The sequence below is a fragment of the Brassica rapa genome, chromosome A04, assembly GCF_000309985.2.
Source record: "Brassica rapa cultivar Chiifu-401-42 chromosome A04, CAAS_Brap_v3.01, whole genome shotgun sequence".
NCBI classification, from domain to species: Eukaryota; Viridiplantae; Streptophyta; class Magnoliopsida; order Brassicales; family Brassicaceae; genus Brassica; species Brassica rapa.
The window spans coordinates 16066633-16087991 of record NC_024798.2 but is presented as its reverse complement, the minus strand read 5'-3'; the positions used below and the strand labels follow the sequence as shown (position 1 = coordinate 16087991).

At 31.9% G+C, this 21359-nt stretch overlaps 3 protein-coding genes across 3 annotated transcripts; 2 read left to right on the top strand and 1 right to left on the bottom strand.

The window, feature by feature from the left end:
- The first annotated feature begins 4932 nt into the window (after positions 1–4932).
- Positions 4933–8849, top strand: LOC103865017 (subtilisin-like protease SBT1.7). The gene has a single exon (XM_009142796.3). The coding sequence runs from the start codon at positions 6439–6441 to the stop codon at positions 8710–8712; it is 2274 nt and encodes a 757-aa protein (XP_009141044.1). The 5' UTR covers positions 4933–6438; the 3' UTR covers positions 8713–8849.
- LOC103865016 (mavicyanin) lies at positions 8640–11673 on the bottom strand. The gene has a single exon (XM_033290484.1). The coding sequence runs from the start codon at positions 9664–9666 to the stop codon at positions 9088–9090; it is 579 nt and encodes a 192-aa protein (XP_033146375.1). The 5' UTR covers positions 9667–11673; the 3' UTR covers positions 8640–9087.
- A 741-nt stretch (positions 11674–12414) lies between these two features.
- LOC103865377 (zinc finger BED domain-containing protein DAYSLEEPER) lies at positions 12415–20697 on the top strand. Its single transcript, XM_033290492.1, has 4 exons — positions 12415–13038; positions 13128–18686; positions 18764–19091; positions 19172–20697. Exons 2-4 carry the CDS (start codon positions 18129–18131, stop codon positions 19258–19260), a joined length of 975 nt encoding a protein of 324 aa, XP_033146383.1. The 5' UTR covers positions 12415–13038; positions 13128–18128; the 3' UTR covers positions 19261–20697.
- Positions 20698–21359: the final 662 nt, after the last annotated feature.

Genomic DNA, 21359 nt, shown 5'->3' with positions numbered 1-21359 from the left:
TGAATACATAAATAAATTTCATAAATGCAAACAATCACCTTTTCTATTTTATAAGGTATATAATTAAATTTAAATGACATTAACATATATATAGTGTATTTTTAATATTGATATGTATATTAAATGATGCTTTCGACTCATATAGTTTTTTGATAATTTGTATATTTTTATAACAAAAAATTTAAATCTGATAACAAAAAATTTATTATGTGATTAATAGTTATAACAATTTATAAATGTTTTAAAAGTACAAGGCTAAGTTTAAAATTTAAATATTAAGTTGTCAATTTTTGTTTTTGGTTAAAAGTTGTCAATATTTACCGAGCAGCCACACCAACGTATCGACTTGATGGTACACCTGAGGTATCCATTCCTTCGAAAGTGCTTAGGTTAGGTCCGGAGAATAAGGATGAGTATATTTTTGGCAAGTTTCATAAGTGTTCTCTACCCATTCGGCTTTCATGTTTCATATCTCGCACCAACCTACTTGTCATTGGGTGATTCAGCGAGGTGTATGGCATATTGATGATTGCTTACTTTTCGTACTGCCATGGACTCCAGAAGACTCTTTTAATATCCCTGAAATCTCTATGCTTCCGGTTTGGGCCAACTTGAAGAATGTTCCTGATTGTTGCTACTCAAGATTAGGAATAAGTCATGTTGCTTCAGGACTTGGAGAACCTATTCTTACGCATAAACCCTGGCTTGATCCTACTAGTATGGGTGAAGCAAAGGTTTTAGTTGAGATGGAGCTGGATAGAGACTTTCCAAAGCTTATTGCCGTGGATGATAAACAAGGTAACATCTTTCTTGTTAATGTTGAGTATACATGGATTCCATCTATGTGTGAGAGGTGTGGTAATCTAGGGCACAAAGCGAAGAGATTTCTCCTACCTTCTACAACTGCTCAGTTCGCTGCCCCTTCTATAGACACATGTTCTGAGGTCCCTATAGTGGATATTGATATCCTTCAGCAAAAGGATAATGTTGACTCATCTTCAGCAGCTATCCATCAAAAAGAAATACATCCCAATGCAAAGCTCTCTCTTCCAACTCCAGATTGTAATGCCCCTGATCCTCAGAATCATATTACAGAGATTGAAGGTCTCATATATGAACTTGAAATCACTCCGGCTTTGCAACATACTTTAGAGCAGGAGAACTCCACTGCTTTGCCAAACTCTGTCACCACTTTACCCATATTAGTAGATTTACAATCTACTCCCATTACAACACCTGTTATGGAGTCTCCTCCATCAATCATTACCAACACTAAGGTTTGTGAAACTTTAGTTGTTGATCCCTTAACCACATCATCTAACCCTTGCGCATTTGAGAGTCCTTCTCGGTTCGAAGTGTTAGGTGATGTAGATGAAGTTGTGAGAGAGCCATCCAGCTCGCTCAACTTGACAAGAGGTGGGAGAGAGATAAAACTTCCTATTAAATACCAAGATATGGAATGGAAGACTATTTGAGGGAGAGGAAAATGTGGTCGCCGTAGCCATGGTTCTTATCACTAGAATTAATACGGTTCAAAATTTTCAAGTTTTTTAACAATATTATGAAATTTAAAATGATAAACCTACTAGAATAAGTTTTATCTGATATCTTTTAAATTAAATGTTATTCTTTCTAAATTAATATTTAAAAACTTAAAATAATGTTGATTTAAAAAAAACTGCAATTTATGGTTAGACATTTTTTCAATTACCGTTTTACCAGGTTATTTCATTGAATATACTAAATAATTATCAAGTGACAATTGGTTGAACAAATATTTTTTTTTATTTTTCTTTTTAACTAACAAACAGATTAATAATTTTATAAATAAAAATAATCCCGCGATTTCAAAGCGCGGGTCAAAATCTAGTTTAAATTAAATGACTTGGAATATAAAACAAACTATAAGTTACCAAACATAAATCATGATTATGTACGTAATCAATGTATTATGGACCCACCACAAAAATCTTAATTCAAAACTTTTACTTTTCTTAACATCTTAAGTTACAACTTTTTTTTTTTGCTTAACATCTTAAGTTACAACTTGCTGAACCAAACTTCAAGTTATCCACGGACCGTGGCATACGCTTTTTTTTTTTTGGACAAACCGTGGCATACGGTTTTGATGGGAAATATATACATAAAGACATGTTGATGGATTGATGATGTCTAATGTGGACCCAATTGCTATCCCACAGTGGACATGGGTAAATATTGCATATATACAGACAAATAGAAGAGAGTGGCGAGTACCTAGATCCAAATCTAGTCTTATGCGTCTTCTCAGTGGCAGCTTCCGTTACATTCGTATTCTGTTGCTACCAAAATATAATTGTGGTTCAGTTACATAATAAAATAATAATAATAATAATAATAATTAAATCCTTAGCCCAAATGTTAGGATATTTTTGATTACAGTAGTGTTATTCAATCATGTATTTTAATAGAATTTAAATCTAAACACAATTCACTATTATTCAAATGATGATTTAAAATTCTATTTTAAAATCTAGTGTTATTCAGTGAATGATTTAAATATAGCTTTTAAAATTTAGTGTTATTCAACTTTCAAAGATTTTAATTTTTTTTTTATATTTTAAATTGATTTCAAGTCATCTCTTATGGATTTTCATGAACAAGTGAATGAATTCAAAATATAAGGTCTACTACAGAGATTTTAGAATCCATCAACTTAAAATTTTAAAATTTGATAGATTATAAAACATTAATAATTGATTTGAAATCAGTAATTGAATAACACCACATGTATTTTTGAAAAGTGGTAGCAACTTAACATATTTCAAGAAATATCTCTAATTTTTATGTAATAACTTTGTAATATCTTTTACTTTTTTTTAAATAGCTTATAAAAATCACTTAATCTCTATTTTAAAATAATTTAATATATTTTTAATTACTATAAAATATTTTTATAAACTAATCTAAACATAGGTTTAGAGTTGAGGGGTGAAGTAGTGTTTTTAAAATGTGGAGTTTAAGATTCTAATAGATATATAAATAAATACTTAAATTTTTTTAAAAAAATTTAAAATTTAAAAAATGCTCCAAAGAGAATTTTCGAATTTTAAAAAAATTTGAAAAAAAAATTTGCAAAAAAAAATTAGAAATTCTTTTTGATAAAAAAAGTTCGAATTTGAAAAATCATAATTTGAAAACATATATTTTTTAATTTTTTTTTTTAATTTTTGTATGTTATTATTTATTATATATATATAGAGCAACAAGTATAAGAGTTTTTTACCTCTTAACGAAGAATGTATTTTTAGTGAAGGTAAACATGAATAATAGTACCAATAATATAGTAAACATGAAAATTCTCCAATATTCAACACGGTTTTCCTAATTAATTTAAAACTAATCAGTGGTGAAGTAAGCTTATGATGTAAAGCATATTGAATTTCAATAACTTTGAATTTAGACATTTGTTGATTCTGAGATTTACGGTTTCAGCGTCAATATATTTTAATTTTTCAAAATTTTGTATATTGTTATTTTAAGATCTTTTTTTTCTTCTTCCTATATTTTGACCTTGAGTCATCACTATTTCTGTATTTCATTTACCTTTTCGGTGTGCGATGCTACTCACCATCACCGAAAAAGACTCACCTATGTGCTCTTATTTTTTCTTTCCTTCTTCTCTTGTGAAATTATCTGGTATTTATTGTAGATCCGGTTTATGAGTTCACATTTGTGTGGTTGTTTCTCATTGTGTTGTAGTATGTTCCGCTCAATGTTGGCCACTCCTCTTTTACCTTAGATTTTGGCTGATGCTAGGGACTGCATCTCCTTGGGTTGGATCAGATTTAGCTGTCTTTGATGTTGTCTTCTTCGTCGTTGGCTTGCCGTTAGTAGTCCCTACTCATCTTGGTTTTCAAGATCTCAGTTTTAGTGATCTCACTTCGATGCTCTCTTTCGTAGAACATAGTTTTTAATTCCTTCTTTTCATATTTCATTCAAAAAACTAATTCTTCTTTTGATATTTCATTCGAAAACTAAGTTAAACCAATATTGCTAAAACCTTCATATTATAATACATCAGTTTAATTTTAATGAATCTTCAATACTACTATTTGCAAAATAGTTTTTTCGGATTCGAGCTCTCACGTTAAAAGTTAGAGCGGTTAAAGTCAATATTACCCTTAATAATATTCGATATAATATATTTTATAATCTCGCATTGGAACATAATGAAAAGAGATTTTTTGGTGTTAGCAATATTTTAGTTATATCAAAAGCCATGATCCATTAACAAAACAAAAAGCCATAATAACAATCACATAATCTATATATATAAAAATATGTTCCTCTCACTCATGTGATGCCACGTCATCAAGTCATGCGTTATGGGAATGACATGTGTCCCATTTTATATTTGGGGCCAAAATAAAACAAAAGGCTGTCAGGGGTAATTGAACCCAGCACCTTCCAGCACTGGCAATTTCTCTTAGAACCAATAGGCTAAAGTCACTTTTTATAAATATGTGGCCGCGAGAATACTTATTATCGTGTCGGCTGGAAGCCCATGTTTTTTCTGCTTGTGGCCAGGGCCGGCACTGAACTGACGTCAAGATGAAGATCGTGAAGTTAAAAACTTTGCTCCAAACAGTTTTGCAATGTTTCCAACCTTTATAACTTGATGCATATAATATATATCAAAATACATTTTTTGTACACGCTTTTATTAGTTTTGCTTTTAAAAGAAGGTATTTGCAGTTATAAATGTTTTGTGCCAATGAAGTAATGGTTGAAAAACATCTATACATATGTCATTTTAAAATAACACCCAACATCTATATATAGTCAATACATATGTCCATGTTATATTCTAGACTAAATATTTTCTCTTTTAACAATATAGAAAACAATTTTTTTAGTCTACAAGTAAATGTTGTAAAGCAAGTATGCATTATACAAAATAATATATATTTAAAATCCATACACAAAAACATAAAAGTTAATATAGGTCTCTTTCTGACACATGCACACTCCACTATGAATAAAAATTAAAAAAAAACAGTGTTGTCATCAAACTTTATCACAAATCCACATTTGTACATCTATAATTATGAGTTGGATAATTAGTTAATTTGATACAATACCAAAGCAAAAATAATCGAAAGACAACTATACCACTGCATACTAATAAGTAACACATAACAGATAACCAAATTCTTAAATTTTTAAAAAAAATTTCAACTCGAGCATTTAGTGAATATCAAATTAACTAATATCTCGCCCGTAGGGCTAGCCAATCCTAGTTTATTATACTTTAATGTTTGTTCTCATAACCAAAGTAACCGAACTGAATCAAACTCATATTCATAAATAACCGAACAATAACCAAAAAGTCAAAAATACAACTGAAGGAGAACCTAAAAAAAAATGGAACCGAACTGAAAATCGAAAGTTCATTGGTAAACATATTTGTTAACAAACAACAGTTTAATTAATTTTTCAACAAAAAAAAATTCTGCACTTTGAATGCGCAACTCAAAATCTAGTTTATGTTTAAAATACCATAATTTTAAAAAGCTAATATTATAAAATATTTAAATTAATATATAATTCAGGGGGAATTAAAATATTTTAAAATAATAATGTTACAGAATTTTAAAACGAAAAATTAAAGTTTATAATATAAATAGATATATAATAGATATAATATATACTATGTATTTTACTTTGTAAATACTGTACACATATTTGAAATATAGTTTTCAAAATGTCAATGCATTACTTATTATTTTATTTTTATTTATTTACTGAATAATATTCATTGCAACAAAATATTTCAGACATTTTTCGTTAAATAACAGCTCGATATTTTGGTTCTTGTTCTTTATGGATCCTAAACTTTTTAATGGAAATGGGTGCATAAGAATGTTGTGCTCATCTGGAAATACAATCATTATATTTTGTGTAGATAAAAATACAAAAATAAAAATATATTTTGATATTTTAACTTTAAAATCATCATTTTCATTTTATGAAAAATTATAACATTTATCTAAGTAATTTGACAAAAATAAAATATTGAAAATTAGTAAAGACATATATCATTTAATTATAGAGTGGATCGTGTTACCATTATAATTTATACAATTATAGTTTTTAGAGGTTATTATATGAAACATGTAAAAAAAAATTGATCAATGCGAAAGGGATCAATGGATCAATTTAATTATTTAACATCAAAATTTAACTAAAATAAATTAAAATATTGATTATATGTTGTATCATAAACACATAGGATAGTTTTCAAAATCAATACTATACTAAACTTTCAAAACAGAAGAGTGGCGGTACATTCGAAATCTAACCCCTTCAATATATCCTCCCTCTTTCTCTATATAAACTCTCACACATCTTCACTTTTTTCTTCAACTCAGGGAGATACCACAAAAAGTACAAAAGATGTCTTCTTCGTTTCTATTCTCCACTGCATCCTTTTTTATCGTTCTTCTCTATCTGGGTTCCTGCCACGTGTCCAATGGAGCTCAACAAGCAACTTACATCGTTCACATGGCAAAATCTCAGATGCCTTCGAGCTTCGACCTCCACTCTCTCTGGTACGCTTCTTCACTCAAATCCGTCTCAGAATCCGCTGAGTTGCTCTACACTTACAACAACGCGATTCACGGATTCTCCACTCGGCTTACTCCCCAAGAAGCTGACTCGCTTATGACTCAACCAGGCGTCATCTCGGTTCTACCAGAGCAACAGTACGAGTTACACACCACCCGGACTCCACTATTCCTCGGTCTGGACGTACACAACGGAGATCTATTCCCTGAAACTGAAGCGTCCAGCGACGTTGTCGTCGGAGTTATCGACACCGGTGTTTGGCCAGAGAGAAAAAGCTTCTCCGACAAAGGATACGGTCCCATTCCGTCTACCTGGAAAGGCAAATGTGAGGTTGGGACTAACTTCACAGCCTCGCTCTGTAACCGAAAACTGATCGGAGCTAGATTCTTTGCTCGTGGTTACGAAGCAGAGAAGGGACCAATCGACGAATCCAAAGAATCGAGATCGCCTAGAGACGATGACGGTCACGGAACACACACGTCATCAACCGCGGCAGGATCCGTCGTGGAAGGAGCTAATTTTTTAGGCTTCGCTAATGGGACAGCTCGTGGGATGGCTCCAGGCGCTCGACTGGCAGTTTACAAAGTTTGTTGGAAAGGTGGTTGCTTCGATTCAGATGTTTTAGCTGCAATTGATAAAGCCATCGACGATAACGTCAACGTTCTATCCATATCTATGGACGATTTAACGTTGGATTATTATAGAAACGATATTGCCATTGGAGCATTTGCTGCCATGGAAAGAGGGATTCTGGTGTCCTGCTCTGCGGGTAATTCTGGTCCCAGATCTTCCGATATATCGAACGTAGCTCCGTGGATTACTACTGTAGGTGCTGGTACTATAGATCGGGATTTTCCGGCACTAGTGATTCTAGGCAACGGTAATAATTATTCTGGAGTTTCGTTGATTAAAGGAGATGCTCTTCCTGAACTGTTGCCGTTTGTTTACGCCGGGAATGCTAGTAACGCTACTAATGGAAACTTTTGTGTTTCCGGGACCCTAATTCCGGAGAAAGTTAAGGGGAAGATCGTGATGTGCGACAGGGGAGTGAACTTTAGGGTTGAGAAAGGGGAGGTGGTGAAAGCTGTTGGTGGACTCGGAATGATTCTGGCTAATACTGCGGAGAACGGAGAAGAGCTTGTGGCGGATGCTCATTTGTTACCCGCGACCGCTGTTGGAGAGAAAGCCGGAGAAATCATCCGGCATTATGTCATCACCCATCCGAATCCCACTGCTTCGATTTTGACACAAGGAACTGTTGTCAATGTCCAGCCATCTCCAGTAGTTGCAGCATTTAGCTTGCGAGGGCCTAATCCAACAACGCCAAACATTCTCAAACCGGATTTGATAGCTCCGGGGGTCAATATCCTCGCCGCGTGGACCGGAGCTAAGGGACCCACCGAACTGGCTTCTGACACACGCCGCGTGGAGTTCAACATCATCTCAGGAACGTCGATGTCTTGCCCTCACGTGAGCGGTTTAGCAGCTCTTCTCAAGTCTGTGCATCCAGAATGGAGTCCGGCGGCAATTCGATCGGCTCTCATGACAACCGCTTACAGTACCTACAAAGACGGGAAACCGTTAATCGACATCGCAACGGGAAAACCTTCAACTCCGTTCGATCACGGTGCAGGACACGTGTCACCGACGATGGCCGTCAATCCAGGACTTATTTACGACATATTGACTGTGGATTATTTAGATTTCCTCTGCGCATTGAATTACACATCGTCGCAGATCATGAAAGTATCGCGACGCAACTACACTTGCGATCCAAGCAAAACGTACTCTGTAGGTAATCTAAATTATCCGTCGTTCGCCCTTAACGTCCAGGGATCCGGCGCGTACACGTACACGCGCACAGTCACGAACGTTGGAGAAGCTGGATCATACTCGGTTAAAGTAACCTCGGAGACAACTATAGTCAATATATCGGTCGTACCAGCTGTTTTGAATTTCAAAGAGGTAAACGAGAAGAAATCGTATTCAGTAACGTTTAATGTAGACTCATCTAAGGCGTCTGGGTCTAACAGCTTCGGGAGCATCCAATGGTCAGACGGAATACACGTGGTGGGCAGTCCCGTGGCGATTAGCTGGGCATAGTGGTATTTTATGACAAACTTTGCTCTTGAAAAAGAAGAAAGTCAACGATATTATAATGCTCCTTTTTCATAAGAGTTCTGTTTAGCATAATCACATGCAGTCTGTTTTAAGGGCTAATCTAGTTTGTTTTGGAAACTTTCTTCGCTTTTACTTCTTCTCTATTACAAAACAATAAACATTCTCCGGCCACATCAATAGCTTGGTCTCTAGGTAAACTATTATGTAATGATAAATTAATAAATATGATAAATTAATTAAAAATTGATTTCAAACTATAACAGTGCAAGTTTATATATACATAAATAGACAACACAACTCAAACGTACTAAAGTTAGAAATATGACCTAAAGGAATCACAACGTACGTGAATGACTATCAAACTAAGATGAAAAGAGAAAGTAGAAAGTAGCGGAATCCGATCCAAACACTAGAGGTTGCAGCTGCGCTATGTGGAGTTGGTGGTGGACCCATCTGATGTTGTGGAACATTATTAACCGGTGAAAGAGATGACGAGAAGGTAGTAGGTGATCGAACTGGTCCAGGAACTGGAGCTGCAAAGGGACCCAACGAGGCCGGTAGGACGAGGATTTGAAGCTTTTGTCCTATGTCGCAGTGACTAGGAAATCCGCATATGAAGTTTTGGTATCCCGGTTTTGTTAGACTGATCGTATCTGATCCTGTTTGATATTTAGCTAATGGTTTAGACGGTTCACACAGCTCGAAATTATTGTGAGTGACTTCAGTAACGTCGTGAAAACCGTTGTTGTATTCAAAAACCAAAGAGTCTCCGACTTGAAAAGTTCTTGAAGAAGCCCAGGCTTCATAATTAACACCCATCATGGTCCATCCGCTTGAGTCGCCCACTTTGTGCACTGTTCCTCCAACGGCAACTCCAAAGAGAGCGAGAAGAATCATCAAAGAAGTGAAGAAGGTGTTGCTCTTAATCAAAGCCATGATCGATGTTTTGGTTCTTTTTTTTTCTGGAACAAAAGAATTAAACGATGTGAAGGACAACAGTTTGAGAGAGATCTGTTGAAGTTTTGAGCTTGTTTTATGGAAATTAAGAGGGGGTGGTAGAGTGTTTATATAGAGGATTTGGTGCACCGCCTTATTTTCCTTATTCGTTTAGGTTAATGCAATTTCTCGTTTTTACTTACCTTTTCCCTCAAGTAATTACAGACTGAAAACTTTGAAAGTATACTCATATATTTTTAATCGAATATTAAATTGTATTATTTCAGCTTTCCCTTTTCTCTCTTGTTTGTTGTCGTAAACTGCCCTTTCAATTCCTGTTAAATGATGATATATTAATTTATTTGCTTAATATTTTTTTAAAATAGTAGAATCATTTTGAATGAACCGTAACGTCTGATTCCTCCACCACCTCCAAGCAAGAACCTTGAATTCAAATCCTGCGACCCTGCTTCTCCAAAAGCTGTGTACAAGACGGGGCCACGATCTTGTCAAGCTCACTATAATTGGAATCCACTACTTTAATTTATTAGCTCAACGGCCGCTCATTGTAGTAAGGATGGGCTTAAGCTTCCATTAGTAGTCGCACCTGTGGACCAGTTTAATTACTCAAGCGTATGCTACCTCATCAGCACTAAGCATTCTCTAGTTATTCGTTTAGTGCTTTTGTTTCGTTTATTTAATTCATCGTCACTGATATAACTCGTTGAGTTCTGTTTATTTTCTTGTTAACCAAAATACAACATCAAACTCACACGATCATATCTTTAATGAAAGCGTCGATATTAACATCTGAAGAACCGGCTTTTGCAACAACTCCACGACAGATCTCACAAGCCCTTCTTCTCATATCTTTCCCTTCTTCAGTCTTCTCCATCCATAAACCTTTTCACCAGTTCCTTGACCTCGTCTCTCCTTGCCAACAATTCTGTCGTACTCTTCTTGCTCTCCATCCTCATCCCAATCCTCCATTACTCAACAATCATCTTAGCATTCAAAAACTGATCCCAAACCAAAGGAAACGTCAGCTTTGGTACTCCAGAGTACATCCCTTCCAATGTCTCGTTAATCATTATACCCACAATGCGTCCAAAACCCGCCTATAGCTGCGTAACACAACACGCGCAGTTGATCCCACCAGCTTACTACAACACCCAAACTACCTTCAATAGCCTCCTTCAGCCTTGACTCGCGTGTTCCACGAGATACCCAAAGGAACCTGACTCTGCTGTCACTCACTCCTCCCAAATCCCAATATTTTCTCCAACTGAGCCTCAGCCTAAAGAAAACCCGCCTGAGATATATAAATTTAAAGAGTAAAGAATTATCAAAATAAATAAATAAATCTAAGTATTATGAAAATACTATATCATTAAAATAATTTTATAATTAACTTTCAGAAAGTAAAGAATATGTAAAATGTGAACAGAAATTAAAAATAAATAATCAGTAATAGAAAAGATTAAAGATATCAAATTATAATAATAGTTAAATTATGTGAAAATTTATATTAAATTTAATTTAATGCAAAATTAATATATATTAATTATGATAATTACTTTAATTAACATAGACTGAAAGAGAATAAAATATATTCAAAATAAATATAAAAAAACTAATATTATGATTAAAAATATTTTTATAATTTAAATCTCTAATCTTAGACTATTACAACAATAAAAAAATTAAAAATTAAAATCATAGATTAGTAATAATAGAACAAATATAAAATCCAAAATATACTAGATGACCGTAAGTAGTTAAAACTAGGTGAAATGTAAGAAACCTCTATAATTTATTAAAACATTATTCTATATTTTCAAAAAATTATAAATTATACATCATATAACAATAAATATAATAACTAATTTGTTATATGTATCCCCTATATATTAAAAGAGAAGCATTACAAAATATTTTTGTAGCTACATGTCATAACCACAATCATTCTTAGAATCCTAGAAAAATATGTTGGTCCATATAAATATATAATAAGCTTTTTATTAAACTAACCATAAATTAATCATAAATGTTTTTCATTGTTTCCTTAAATAAAAATCACGGAATTATCTAATGCGGTTAAAGTATATATATAACAATTAATGATTTTGAATAATAAAGATTTGATAAAAATTAGTCTATTCTCTATCATTTTTTTTTAATTTTAACTTATTAAAATAAATTAAACGACCACATTAACTATATAATAAAAATATAGATTTTTTCGTATATTATATATTTTGAATTTTTAAAAACGAATATAAATGACTTAAGTTGCTAAAAATCTCACATAGAAATTTTTGTGATCCATGGTTTAAAATTTATGTTATAACAAGATACAAATGATTACGAAATTATATAAGTAGGAAGTCTCATTTAATAAATATTATATATATATGTATATTAATAGCTTTTAAAAATAAATTATATACCATATAAAATACATAAGTATTTTAATTTCGAATTTGCTTTGAATTTTTTTTATAAACATATTGAATAGTTATTGACAACTTAATATTTAGATTTTAAATTTTGTATTGAATGTTTTTAAAATTATAAATTACTAATACTATTAAACATCCCACAATTTTTTTATTGTTATCATTGATTTAATTTTTTTATAAATAAATACAAATGATCAAAAATAATATGAGTACAAAATATTTTTTAACAGATGTCAATATTAAAAATGTACTATATATCTATGTTAATATCATTTAAACTTAATTTTATGCCATATAAAATAGAAAAAAAATGTTTGGCTGGATTGATAAAATTTATTTAAGTATTTGTACCAATTTAATTATATACGTAATAGTTAATAAATTTTTAGTTATTCAATATATATTTATTATTTCATAATATGTAAAAAATATAGAATACTTGAAAATAATTTATATATATTCATCCCGCGCAAGGCGCGGATCTTAACCTAGTTTTTATTAAAGCCATACAAATGTTATCATTTTTTTATAAACATATAAACTTTTTTCTGTTTTTGTTCCTTAATTATTTTTCTGGTATTTAATATTAATAGGAATATTTTTAAATAATTATAACAAGAAATATATACACACATATCTTGGATAAAATATAAACATGTGAAATCTAGTTAATAATTAATGATTACATATATATTACTTCTTTAAAATTATTAAATTACACAAGATATTTTAAATTTTCATTTAATAGCACACTTTATAAAAAAAAATTACAAGAAGACAAAATTCACATTCTTTTGAAACAAGACTACTAAACAAGTTAAGGACATCACATTGTTGTTTAAGAAAATCATGAAGATACATACAGCTCTCATGTGCATATTCATCATCTCCCTATTTACTTTACATCAGTGTATGTATAGATTTTTGCAATTATAGTACTTATGTTTTTTTCGTTTTTATCTTGTTAACGTTTGGTTGATGTGTGATTTTTATGTGTAGGTGCAAGGACAGATATTAGAGATATAGATAAATCAAAACTAATCATAGACTCAAATTGTATGCGTACAAAATGGTTTAAGAAATGGGGTTGGTGTTGTGTAGCCTTAAAAGGTGATCCTTGTTGGCCCGACCAAGCCGCATGTGATTCAAAATGTCCTCGTCCTCATTCTTCTTAGAGTATATAGTAAACTTTATGTATTAAAAGGGCTTATTTACTGCATGAAAATAATAAATAATATTAAGTTACTAATTTATTTTAATTTGGAATTATTTTATTTTGAATTTTAAATAATTAAGTGTTTTATCTGCACATACAGAAATAATCATTTTATAAATATTTATTATTACATCATTATCAATTGAAAAACCATCACATTTCAACGCTATTATCTCCATCTATGAAGGAAAAAATCAGCAAAAAATATTCATAGAAGATATAACTTTAAAACTAAAAATTTATCACAACTGAATATCTGTCATAGTTTATACATTATTGGAATTTTATCCATATAATAAGTTAGAGATATTTTAATCAATGCAAATATGTTTTAAGTGAACCAACACTTGTTGTTGACAAAAAAAAAAGAACCAACACTTGTCGAACACTTGGAAAGACATTGTTATACTGTATATTTTTGTTTGACTTAAATTTTTTAGAAGTAATTACGTGAACGCATTATTATTTAGTTTTGAACAGTAGAATATTAAACAATAGTATGTTAATTTTTGTATTATATGTACACAAATATATGATATAATTTCTGCAATTTGACGTGATTAGAATTTGTGAAACGGTTGGTTATCATGGAAAAGTGTATGAATAGAATATATTTATATTTTCTGAACATTTTATATGATATAATATATATTTTTGATTTTATAATAACAATCTTTATTATTATCTTATCATTATCTATTGTATTATTATTATCTAAAATTATTATTTATTGTGTTATTATCCAGAATTAATAAAAACAGAAAGTACCTAAATATAAAAACTATTACTCGATTATTTAAATAATAAAATAAATTATTCATTAATTAAGTGTAACAACGACTTACCACTCTATTTTTTTTTAACATGAAAGCTCGAATACAAAAAAAAATATTTCAGAAATAATAATGTAGATATGAGATGTAAAAATGGGAAAATATTGAGTTAATAAAAGAAATTCTATTAAATATTTTTTTTAACATGATAATGATCCCTGACAAAAGTAACAAAATCTTTGCATGTACACATATATCTACACGTTTTTGTTATTATTAGGTCATATGCTTCTAAGTTTCATTCAACTTAAAAGGAATTGAAGAATAAATGATTAGTAAAATTTGATCTAGTTATAAAATTTGATCAATTTATAAAATTTGGATCAAGATTATTGACTTTGGGTGACCAAAGGTCAATCTAAGATGCTCAATACAATCATTGAATGATAATATTAGGTCTAAAATCTAGGGCTGGACATAAATACTCGTTACTCGCCGTATATATGTTACTTGGTCCATAGTCGCTTCGATTTTTCTAGTACTCGTCGTTGTCAAGTATCAAGTCACTAAGTTTTGCTACTTGCAAGTACAAGGAAAGTAACAAGTATCGCAAAAACAATTAACGACCCGCCTTGATATTACTCGTTACTTGTTTTATTACTGAAAATTGTTAACTAAACCAGAAAAACCAAAGCCCTAAAACATATATTTCTTTGTTGTAAGATGTAAGAAATACTTTCTTATCAAAAACTTTTTTTACTGAACTTCCTTATAAAAATCTATGTATTTTGTTTCTTATTCTTTTTTATATTAGGCGCAAATATTTTATTTAAAATAATTCTTGTGTTTTTTTCCAAGTCAGAGTAAACAAAATGAATTTTCATAACATTCTCTGATAAAATTATATGCAAAGTAATTCTCAGAAACTTAAAAATATGTCCAAATAATTTATAAATACTTATGCGTAACAAGTAATCGAACGAGGCAAATAACTTGCAAGTAAAATATTTTTAAACAAGTACTTGAAATAACAAGTACTTGTTTTCGACAAGTCAAGTACAAATCCAAAAATTTATTACTCGTTTTAAAGCAACCCAAATATCAAGTATACATAAAAAACAAGTACTCGCCTTGCGTCCATCCCTAAGTAAAATCACTAATTTGACCTTATCCAGTTCCATCATACTAACCATATGTTAATTATGAATTTAACACCAATTCCATTAATATCACAATATGAGCAAACAATAATCTAATGTCCTAATAACCATTAAATACCTTAAACATCAATTTTCATTGACTAGACATGTAAAAGCGACACAAGGAGCTTTACCCACTGGAGCTAACGTACAACAAGAGGTCTACTGCATAAAACTACTTGTATTCGATGCGGAGAGCTAGAAATTGTTACGCATTTATTCCTTCGCTGTGATTTTGCAACTTCTCTTTTCAAGCTACAAAATTAAATCCTGAAAAAAGCTCGGACTTTGTTGAAGCTTTAAATATATGTAAAAAAGGTTACATGCCTGCCCCCCTAATGGTATTACCTCTGATATCTATCCTTGGATATGCTGGGAATTATGGACAGCGAGAAACAAAATGATATTCGAAGATAAGCTAGTTTCACCGGAGGAAACACTGTCCAAAACCATAAGGAATGCACGGGAATGGAAGATGGCATAACCCCTGCTGCCTACACCAACCCACCAATGCAGTCAGTCATTGATCATACCCAACTTGGATGATTCAGTACTCTGCTTTTCAGATGCAGCATGGAAGAAGGAAAGCAACATAACAGCATTTGGATGTATTTTTAAAAATAAAGAAGGGTGAATCATCTACAAGGTTTCTCGAGTGGAAAGACAAGTCTCATCGCCGAAGCTCTAGCACTGCTTTGTGCAGTACTCACCGCCCAAACACGGGGCTACTCAAGAATTTGTTTCATCACAGATTATCAACCGCTCTTAGTAGCAATTTCTTCGAAATCTCTTCCGGCTGACCTCTGTGGGATCCTCCAGGTATAGGTGTCAACTAGGCGGGGCTGACTTGGGCTAACTCAGTCTAATTCATTTTTGGCGGGATATGGATTCGTCCAATTAATAAATGGTCCAGTTGGACAAAAGACCAATTGGTACATGGTGCAACTAGGTAAAAACCAAATGGACAATGGTGTCCATGGGCTTCTTAAAGACATACTATCATGATTTTAACCAAAAAAAAACATAGCTTACAATTTTAGCAAAAAAAAACGGTTTTATCGGGAAATCAAGATTTAACGATTTTGACGGAAAACATAATTTCAAAATTTTGGCAAAAAGAACGTAATTTTACAGTTTTAAAGAGAAATTTTATAATTTTGGCGGGAAAACATAATCTCACATTTTTGACGAAAAAATGAATTTTACAGTTTTGGTGGGAAAATGTAATTTCACGGTTTTGGCAAAAAAATATAATTTCTTGGTTTTGGTGGGAAAACGTAATTTCTCGGTTTTGGCGGGAAAATGTAATTTTTTGGTTTTGGCCGAAAAACATAAATTTCTTGTTTTTGCGGGAAAACGTAATTTTTCAGTTTTGGCAGGAAAACATGATTTCTCGGTTTTGGCAAGAAGAAGGTATTTTATAATTTTGAAGAGAAAACATAATTATAGAGAGTAAAAAATCTAAACTAATAATCGAAAAAATAATTACAAATACTATTGGGTGTCCATGGGCATGCTCATTTGGACATGGTCTCTATTGGTCTTGCACATTTGTTTGGACCATTGTCTAATATAGACCACCCATTACTACCCAAAATTGAAATGGTCCAATTGGTCACGGACCATTTGACAGCTCTATCGCCAGGATATTGAATATTTATCTCCAGGATATTGAATATCTATCTCCGTTTTTTCTACCCTGTTTCTTTTAAGTTTATTGCAAAGCTTTTGAACTCCTTAGCTGATTTGATTGCTAAGTCTACTCTTTGTACCGCTACTGCTATTTCATCCTAGTCATGGGATGATTTCTTCTTAATATATTTGGTGTTCAAAAAACAAAAATGTAAGAACTCATAACTCTTAATCAGTTTCCTATGTTGTGCCAAAAGGTGAACCTCATAAATGATATTTAAGACCATCTTAGTTAATTTTTCAAGTATAGATTCTAGATTCTGCATATGAACTCTCCACTATTCCAAGTTCTCCACTCTTGCATAACTCTAAGAAGACCTAAACAAGACTCAAAGACTATATGAAAATTTCATGAAATGCAACTAAGACTTTAAAATGGATAACATGGAGAAAATGAATGCAAACTGCTTAATTCAGACTCTAAAGGAGATGAGAAAAACCAATGGAGTTGGCTAGTGACGCTTAAGGGATAATCTCATTATGGTGAACTTGCAGTTCGATTCCCACTAATCATCAGAAGATTTACAAATGTCGGTATTGCTGGGATCCACAGATTAGTCTGTTGACTTTAATTCGGTCACTGGTTAATTCAAAAATAAATAAATAAATAAATAAAGTGGATGAGAAAGGACTACCACACTTTATTTACATGGCTAAAAGCCAAGAAATATGCACACATCAATTCTTCTAACTTGTCTTTCGACTGTCTTCAAGCAAACAAACATTTCGTTATCCCTCCAATGGAAAGTTCGTCGAAGTCTGAATAAATTAATTAAGCACCGACGGGTGTGGATTTATGTGTCAAGTATGTAAGCATAATTTGCTTCTGCCACTGTCGTCAAAGCATTAATCTGGAGACTCCTTCTGATTTATAATTTACTTGGGTTTGGACTGCTTGGTTTTCCATGTGAGATGTGCAGCGCACATTCTTAACCTCATAGTACAAGATGGGTTGAAGGTAATTGGAGACTCTTTGCACAAAGTAAGAGAGAGTGTTAAGTATGTACTGTCATCGGAAACACGTGAAAACTTGTTCCAGAAATGCGTTGCGGCTGCGGGTGTAGTAGAAACTGGGGGTCTACTCCTCGATGTTCCGACAAGATGGAACTCCACTTTCTTTATGCTTGAAAGAGCCATCAGGTACCGTCGAGCCTTTGCCAAGTTGGAGACATTTGATAAGAAGGGTTATAAAATGGCTCCCACTGCTGAGGAATGGACAAGAGCTGAGAATATCTGCAATTTCTTGGGTCCGTTTGCTGTAATCACGACCTTGATGTCTGGTTCGAACTATCCTACTTCAAACTTGTATTTCTATCAGGTTTTCCAGATCCATAATTGGCTTCGGATCAATGAGGGAAGCGAAGATGAGATTGTGAGATACATGGTGCCACCGATGAAAGAGAAGTTCGATAAATATTGGGATGAAGTCAGTGGTCTTTTTGCAATGGCAGCAGTCTTCGATCCAAGGTTTAAGCTTTCCATTGTCGAATGCTGTTTGGAAAAGCTTGACATGAGTACACGTGATGCAAAGCTAAAGAACTTGCGTGAGAAGCTTAGTATTTTGTTTGAGTCGTATGACAAAAAATCCAAGAATAGCTCACCGTCTACAGAGCCACGAGAGACTGTTTCACAAAAAGCTTCTGGAGCAGGGACAATGGGACTGTTTGAGAACTACGGTGTGAGTGTTTATTAATTTTTAAACCTTTTGTTCATCTCTCTTTTCATTTCTAATTTTTTTCTAAATAACCTTCTTAGGATTTCTTTGCATTTCGCAAAGTCAGTGGGGTTGCGACTGGAAAAACACCTCTAGAAGCTTATCTTGATGAACCACCTCTGGACATTACTAATTTTCAGAGCTTGGACATCCTCGATTGGCGGAAGGATAATGCCCATCGGTATGGGGATTTGCCTGCAATGGCATGTGACCTGCTAAGTATTCCAATCACAACAGTGGCTTCAGAGTCCTCTTTTAGCATTGGATCTAGAGTTCTTAACAAATACAGGAGCCGTCTTCTCCCAAAAAATGTGCAAGCTTTGATATGCACTAGAAATTGGATCAAGGGATACGAATCTTATGCACATGGTAATTAATTCACATTATTATTTCTTGTAGAGTATCATTATCCCTTAGTCCTAAGTAAATGAAATTTCTGATATTTACAGATGAAGAAATCGATGGTGATGGTGAAGAAGAGAAAGTGCCATCATTTCAGTCCATTGTCAATGGGGAAGATGAAGATGAGGAAGCTTGAATTGTTATTTTGATTTGGTGTTTTTATTTTTTACAATCTGCTACATCTTGTTTTACTTGCTTGGTTTTGTTTTGACTGCTTTGATTTGGTGTTTTTCTTTATTTAAAATTTGTTAAGACTAAAATCTCATCTTCTACATGCACTATAAGATTTAGTTATCATCAATAACTCGAGCTTGGTTATCATCAGTGACTTCAAGAACTTATATGAATTGAAATTTTGACTACAAGGACAAAATGAATTTAGATATGTAGTATAAAAGCCTGAATTGTACATCTTTAACACGAAGATGAAGTGTCCTGGTCTCCTGGAGCAGCATGCAGCGTCAGTAAGTGTTATGGAACAGCACACAGCGTTTAGAAGTCCATTGGTGCACCTGATGGTTCGCAGCCCGCGGGACGACCTGTAAAGGCCTGTGCATTTCGGCGGGGCGGGCTTGGGCCGAGCTATTGGAGACCGCATCCCGCGCGGGCTTGACCCGCCGTAACCCGCACAAGAGAAAACCCGCAGCGGTCCGGGCCGGGACGGGACGGAACAACCCGTTTGACAACACTACAAATGGCCAAAATATAAATTTATTAAGGGATATGATTGGTAAAATGTGGACTGATGAAATTAATTACATCTAAAAACGTGACTCCATGAAAAAATTTCAAATTAGAAAAATTGTGAAATAAAATAAAAAAGAAATTTTTTGTGTTTTCGCTGACAAAATACAAAAAAAAATCATTAAGTGAAAATTAAGGTTTTATTAGATTGCTTGTAAAATCAAATTTTCATTATATTTAATTATATAATAATGAATATTGTAAGCTACTCACTCCGTTTTTCAATATAAGTCGTTTTAGAGAAATTTTTTTGTTCCAAATTATATGTCGTTTTTGGTTTTCTATGTAACATCTATTAATAATTAACTAGGTTAAGATCTGTGCCTTGCGCGGGATAAACGTTATATATATAAATTATTTCATATATATTATATGTTTCTAACATATTATGAAATAACAAAGATATATTAAATAAATTAAAATATAGTAACTAATACTTATATAATTAAATTGGTACGAATATATATATAAATTTTATTAATCCAAAAAATATTTTTTTCTATTTGATATGGTATATAATTAAATTTAAATGATAGTAACATATATATAGTATATTTAAAATTAATATTTATGAGATGTTTTTCGCTCATATGTTTTTCTTATCATTTGTATATGTTATAGCAAAAAATTAAAATTACTGATAACAAAATTTTCACTGTAGGATTAATAGGTTAAGTAATTTATAATATTTTAAAAAATTAAGTTGTCAATATATTTTCAAATTTTTTATTAAAAATTGATCAAACTAAATTTCAAAATTAAGATATTTATGTATTTTTTATATGGCATATAAATTAACTTAAAATGATATATATATAAATATATATATATATATATATATATCTTTTATTTTTAATACTTATTAAATGAGACTTCAACTTATATGATTTCTTAATCATTTGTATCATATCATAACAAAAAATTTAAACCATGGACCACAAATATAACATATAAAGAATTTTTTAATGTTTATTATATGGTTACTATGGTTGTTTAATTTATTTTTATAGTTTAAAATTAAACAAATATAATATAATATACACTTATTTTTATCAAATCTTTATCATTCAAAATCATTAATTTTCATATATACTTTAGCCATATTAAGAAATTCCGTGATTTTATTTCAGGAAATAATGAAGAACATTAATAGTGTACTTATGGTTAGTTTAATAAAAAATTTATTATATATTTATATGGACCAACATATTTCTCTAAGAATTCTAAGAATCATTCTAGTGATGACACGTGACTACAAAAAAATATTGTAATGCTTCTCAAATAATATATAGGGGATGTTGTCTGACCAATGATAATATATCTTCTATTTTTATATTGGTTGAATTGTGGTTAGGTAAATAATTAATGCTATTTTTGTTTAGAAAATATAAGAAATTAATGATATTCTTAATCTATGTGCATAGCAGTAAAACTACTTATATTAAAAAACGGAGGGAGTACTAAATATTATTTTCATATTAGTTAATTCTA